The sequence below is a fragment of the Hyperoodon ampullatus genome (genome assembly GCF_949752795.1).
Source record: "Hyperoodon ampullatus genome assembly, chromosome: 7".
In the NCBI taxonomy this organism is placed as follows: domain Eukaryota; kingdom Metazoa; phylum Chordata; class Mammalia; order Artiodactyla; family Ziphiidae; genus Hyperoodon; species Hyperoodon ampullatus.
Genome location: NC_136920.1, coordinates 28,819,589 through 28,825,613, shown reverse-complemented (window position 1 = coordinate 28,825,613; position 6,025 = coordinate 28,819,589). Strand labels below are relative to the sequence as shown.

The 6,025-nt window shown below is 45.2% G+C and overlaps 1 protein-coding gene across 4 annotated transcripts in view; it reads left to right on the top strand.

The window, feature by feature from the left end:
• Positions 1-448: 448 nt before the first annotated feature.
• Positions 449-6,025, top strand: part of QSER1 (glutamine and serine rich 1) — a gene marked incomplete at its 3' end in the record, with an annotated part of 73,903 nt that continues 68,326 nt past the window's right edge. For all 4 annotated transcript variants that reach the window (XM_079708708.1, XM_079708706.1, XM_079708707.1 and 1 more), the window contains exon 1: positions 449-739. In XM_079708708.1, coding sequence (XP_079564834.1) covers positions 552-739 — 188 coding nt within the window. In that variant the 5' untranslated portion in view covers positions 449-551. The remainder of the gene's footprint in view (positions 740-6,025) is intronic.

The following is a 6,025-nucleotide window of genomic DNA, read 5'->3' as shown; positions in this document are numbered from 1 at the left end:
CGGCCCGTTGGGCTAGGGCTGGCGGGCGCCCCTCCGCCTTCCCGGAGCCGGCTGGGCCGGACAGGCCTCAAGCCTTCTCCGCCCCGGCTGGCCTTCCAGAGGCGGCGGTGGCGGCGGAGGCCTCACGGGCCGCCCGCCTGGCCCGCGAGCGGCGGGCGCGGGGCGCCGAGGGGAGGCGGGGCGAGGCCGCGGGGCGGAGGGGGGCGGGAGGTGCATCCTGGGAAATCCACCAACATGGGGCGCAGCGACCGCCGCCGCCGCCGCCGCCGCCGTGAGTCCCGGCCGCGGATGCCGCCGCTTCTCTGACGCCCAGCTGGGGCCTCGCCGCGCACCGCGGCTCGGGTTCCCCCGACACAGACCGGCCTGCGCGCCCTTCGCCCGTCCGCCCGCCGGGGCCATGTGAGGGGGCCAGCTCCCTCCGCCGCCGCCGCCGCCGCCTCCTCCTCCTCCTCCTCTTCCTCCTCCCGCCCCCTCCCTCCCCTCCCGCCCCCCTCTCGCTGGGCCCTAGAGGAGCCCCCGCTGCTGCCCGCCCTCCCTACGCAACCCCCACGATGGACAGGAACTACGCGACCTCCGGCTTCGCCGACCAGCCGCCGCCGCCCGCACCCCCCGCCGCCCCCGCCAACGCCACCGCACAACCCCCCGCCCCCGCCTGGGCCTACGAACCCCGAGCCGCGGCCGCCGCCGCCGCCTCCAGCAGCAGCTGCAGCAGCGGTAGCAGCCCCAGCCTCAAGGCCAGGTAGGGAGGGTGGGCGGCGGGGTCGTGGTGAGCCAGGAAAGGCCAGGGATGCGTTTGGGGCCTTCGCCCCTGTGCAGCCCCGCCCAGGGGTCCGGGCCGGCTGGGAGCCCTCCGCTCGTCTGCTCGCCCTAGCCCTGGCCGGGAGAGACGGCTGAGGACTCCTGTGGGGTGGTCTCGGGGTGGGTGCGGGCGCCCAGTGCGGGACTCGCAGCCGGGGCTGGTCGGGGACCGTGGGTAAAAGGGAGGATTGGGCGGGAGTCGTGGGTCCCCGTCACCTCCCGGGTCCGGGCTCTCACATGGTGAAGTTTGGGTTCGTGGCTGAACTCGGTGATCAGGGAGACTCGGGACTGGTTCCGGGGGTACGAGGGGGCGCCGAGGGGTTCGGGGCAATGACATTCCATTGTATTGGAACCGACAATGTGGTCTTAGGGGCCCCGGCGGTGAGTGTGAGGGTGGGGGAGGCGGGAGAGGAAGAGGCGCGGAGCCGCGTCCCTGACATTGGGGGACCCGGGAGGGCTGTGCTGCGGGAGAACCCCGGGGGCGTGGGCCCTAGGAGGGGGCCCGTTGGGGCGCGAACGCTGCGCCGTGGCTGGGTGACATATGTTTGCAGTGGTGGCCAAGATGAAGCTATTTCTCGTATACATGTTCAAAGTTACTCTTGGGTGTCCTCCTCTTTTAACAACAGCAGGAAGTATGGAATCTCTCTTTGCCTTGGGGTGACTAAAGTTGGGAAGAAATTGGAGGTGAGGGGCGGTCGGTGAAGGCCGTAAAGGTTGAAGAACAGAAGCATGCTTCTCCATCTCGGTTTCTGAAGCCCCGATTCATTATGTAGCGTGGGGTTCAAGAGTTCATCTTTGCTCCAGCATGACCAAGGGAATCTAAAATGTTGACTCTTACTAGATATTTAAGCTCGCGGGAAATGTGTAGTAGTGCCACACTGTGAAACGTGAAACGGTCCATTTGAATGATAACTGGAAGGCGTGGTTTGGTTTGGACCATTCGGGAGCGGGGTGTTTTAAAGACACCTCTGCCGAACAATGAAGAATCTGGTAGGTGCAGCTTCTGATTACAAGGACCAGGGAATCCTGGGTTGCTAATGACTTCATCCTCAGCTACCAACAGGAAGCTTCGTGGTTTTATGATCTCATCAGATTTCTTTATTATTGTCACAACAGAAGTGAACTTTTTTTTTTTACTTTATATATTACAGTATTCTAGGTTATCTTTGTTTTTATAAAAGTTCCACGTTCATGATTTGGAAAATATGTGCGAAGAGTAGCTGGTCTTTGTCTTAGATAGTACCTTGGGGTGATTGTGAGAATGAGAAAAAATTTGTTCAAGAAAAGGGAAGTACGCTTTCTTAGAAAATTTTAGGTCCTTTGTTTAAAAGACATGGGGTTAAAAAAAATAATGTGATATGCCAATTTGGAGCTAAATAATTAAATGCTGAGACTTTTCAGAAATAGTCATAACTTTGTATTATATACAATTAAGACATTTGAAGGAGTTTTATGAAAAAATGTATGGCACTTTTTTCCCCTTTTTTTGGTTTTTTTTTTTGGTGGTAATTTGACTATCATTTTTAAAGTAGCTTTTGCATCAAATACCATAATTTACAAATTAAAATTACTTTCTCTTCAGGGAATAGCAGTGATAGGTATTTGTGCAGCATATTTTATGTTTTAAATGACAACTGTTTTATTAGGTACATGAAACAAATGCTATCTAGTTATTTCTGTTATTTCTTTTAGCAGAATACTTCTGAGTCAAGAAACTAAAATCTACTTGTCATATTTTCCAAATGTTATTTATCAAAGTAACAAAGAATGACTTCCCAAACACATTTGAAAACAGTAAGTAGATTTATTTGGAACACATAATCTAAAAGGGATTTATTTTCTGTTTATTGGAAATTACTGATTCTTAAATGCTAAGCCCCTCCCCTCTTAAAATATATTTTGGGGGTGGAGTTAGCTAAATTATAGCATAGAAAAATGCAGGCTTTCCCCCTCCCCCATCAACTTGCTTTGTTAACATCTTGTGTTAGGATCAGGCCATCTGTACAGGGCTACACACACTTCTTAATTGTACCTCATTTTATTCCTCAAACTGTGATGTCCTCGCTCATTTCAGTTCTATAAAAAATACTGAATCTGAAATATGCCCTTTAAGTATTCTGTGCTTTCAGGAGCCTACTCATATTTTTGTAACATTTTAAAAAGCTGTTTCGTAATTTGTGTATCAGTTGAATATTTTTGTTCCCCCTTTTGGCAGTTTTTCTTGAAGGTGGAAATGAATACTAGTTGTGATGACGTAGTATGGATACTTATCCATAAGGAGTTAGCCTCTCACCTTGTTTCCAGTAACCTATTCAGAAGCTAACAGATGGTAATGACATTCAGTTGTTACTGACATGGGATCTTACATCCTACCTTGTCTTTACTTGGTCCTGAAATGAAACATTTTCATTAGTTGATAGGAAACAGCATAGTAAACAATTTTTTGGTATAACAGCTCCATAAGATATTAGGTATTTCCATTGTTTTAACAATTGAAAAATAAAGCACTAATGGGAAAACTCAAGCATTTTATTGATACCTTAAATAGAGTGTATAGAGAGATTTCTGAATGTTTCTAAAATAGTGCTTGGTACGTATATGGAAGTTCAGAGATAGGACCTGGTCATATATTGATAAATCTCCATTTATTTGGGATCTTCTCAGTTTCAGGGACCAAATGAGCATATCTTTGCCTATCACCATGTGGTTGGAAATAATCTTTATGGCGCTAGTTTAGATAGTATAAATACCTTTCCATGCTTTTGGAAATAAGATGATCATCAGGAAGCTACAGACCTGTGTCTTTTCTCTCCCTGACATTTATGTCTTGTACAGAACAGGAAGAGACAGACTGTTTCATCATGGTGATGATAGATGTTGTGTTTAGTCACACCAGAAAGTGACTAAATGGAAATATTTTGTTTTAAAATAGAATTATATTTGTTTTTTGCCTTTTTGACTTGAAACAGCCTTTTTTTTTTTGCCACCAGTTTTTAGAATTTCCTAATACATAAGTTCTTTCTGATTATAGTATGAATGTGCAGTGAGTGTGAGAGGTACCCTTCCGTAAAAGAAAACAATGATTAACTTCTCTAAAAATGGTCAGCTACTATATTGAGGACTTTTTGAGTAAGTTTTAAATCTAATGTTTCCCTCAAGGCTTTTGTAATGAGACCTGTAAGATCACAATTTATAAGGAGTAGAGACAATCCCAAATTAGTGAAAGGTTATAAACTTCTGTTGTTCAGAAAATATTTTCCCATAAAAACAATGTTGTAAGAAATAGTAGCTATCATTTACTGACAACTGATTTGTGCTAGCTACTGTTTTAAGTGATAAACACCCACACTAGTTTATTTAATCCTCACAGTAGTCTTTTGAGGTAGGTATTATTTTTACCTTCTCTTTTAAGAATTGGAAACTGAGGAGGCATCGTGACATTAATAAACTTAGACCCACATAGCAAGTAAGTAGTGGAGCTGGGATTTAAACCTGGTCATTGTGGATCTATAAAGCCTGCATGTTTCATTACTGTACTGCATTACATCATGGTAAGATAGTCTGATGCTGTAATCTACCTATGTAATGGGTTAATGACCTTTTGTAACTGGCCTGGAAACCTAACCGTCATTAATATCCTTATTTCAGTGTTCTTTATCACCATTGTCCATTTGTTTTCCTAATTGAAACATGCTTCCTTTCACTTCCATAGCACTGTATATTCTGGTTTTCCTCCTTTCTGGCCCACTGCTTTTTCCTGTTCTTCACTAGTTCTTACTCTTCTTATCTCCACATGTTGTTTCCTTGGGGCTTGGGATTGATAGGATTTCTTGTCCATTCTGTGCTTTCTCCTGAGGATATCACATCCATGCCCGTTACTTTAAATACCACCTCTGGAGATGCCCATATATGTGTCTAAAGCCCAGACCTCTTCTGAGCACCTAATCGCATATCCATCTCCCTCTCTGAGCTTTTACTTGGGTGTATAGCGAGAATCATTAGTGATGAGCTCATACTTTCCCCATCCACCCCACCTCTGCTTGTCTAGCGAATCCTTTCTCAGTAAGTCGCACCTCTGTCCACCTAGCTGCTCAGGCCAGAACCTGAGAGTTGTGTGTGCTCAGTCACCAAGCCTTGCTATTTTTTTTATCTCTTAAATATATCTTGAAATTGTCTACTGTTTCTACTGCTCCACCCTGATCCAAGCCATTATTTTTCACTTGGATAACTAAGTAATCTTAAACCTTTTCTTTCCTTCCTTCAATTCATTGTTTTATTTTTTTTTATTCTTTATTTTTTGATTTAAGTTGAGTTGATTTACAAAGTTGTGGCAATCTCTGCTGTACAGCAAGGTGACTCAGTTCTACACATATATATATATATTCTTTTTTAAAATATGAATTGGATATAGTTCCCTGTGCTTTACATTAGGACCTTATTGTTTATCCATTCTAAATGTAATGTTTTTCATCTACCAACCCCAAATTCCCAGTCCCTCCCTCTTCCTCCCCCCGCCTTCAATTCATTCACTTCATAGCATTCAGAGTGATTTTTAAAAACACAGATCTACCAGTTTGATCGTGTTGCTCCTTTGCTTGAAACCTTTCCATTGCTACTCCTACACCTTAAGGTAAAGTTTTTAAAAATCTGGAATGTGCTGTGTATGGCCCTGCATTTACTGGCCAATCTAAAATTCCTTGGATCATCCTAAATTCCTTTCTACCTTAAAACCCTGATACATGCTGTTACCTCCACCTAACTAATTCTCACCCCTTCCCTATCTCCCAACCTGACTTCTTAAGGTATTTCATGTTAGAAACCTCCTGCCTTCCACCCTCGGCCCCCTGTTATTTTGAGCAATGGTATATGTTTACTGTGCTTCCACAAAATTCTTAGAAGTATAACTACATACCTATATGCTATTTATGTAATAGATACCTTCCTCTTTAGAATGGAAGTTCTTTGAAGGACACTATATGTTTTGCCTACTGCTGTATACCTGGTACTTAACTCTAGTGTCAGGCACATAATGGGTGCTTAATACATATTTATGACATGAAAGCCAGAACTCTGCTTTAGTGTGAGAATTGAAAGCCCTTCTTTTCCTTGCTGCAGTCTCTAGTACCATTCCCCATCTTCCCCTGCTACCCTGTAAGAGGGACCAGGATGAAGGGTTTAGGGCATTTTTGATTGTCATTGGTTGGAAGTATGGAGATGTAGGCTGTTG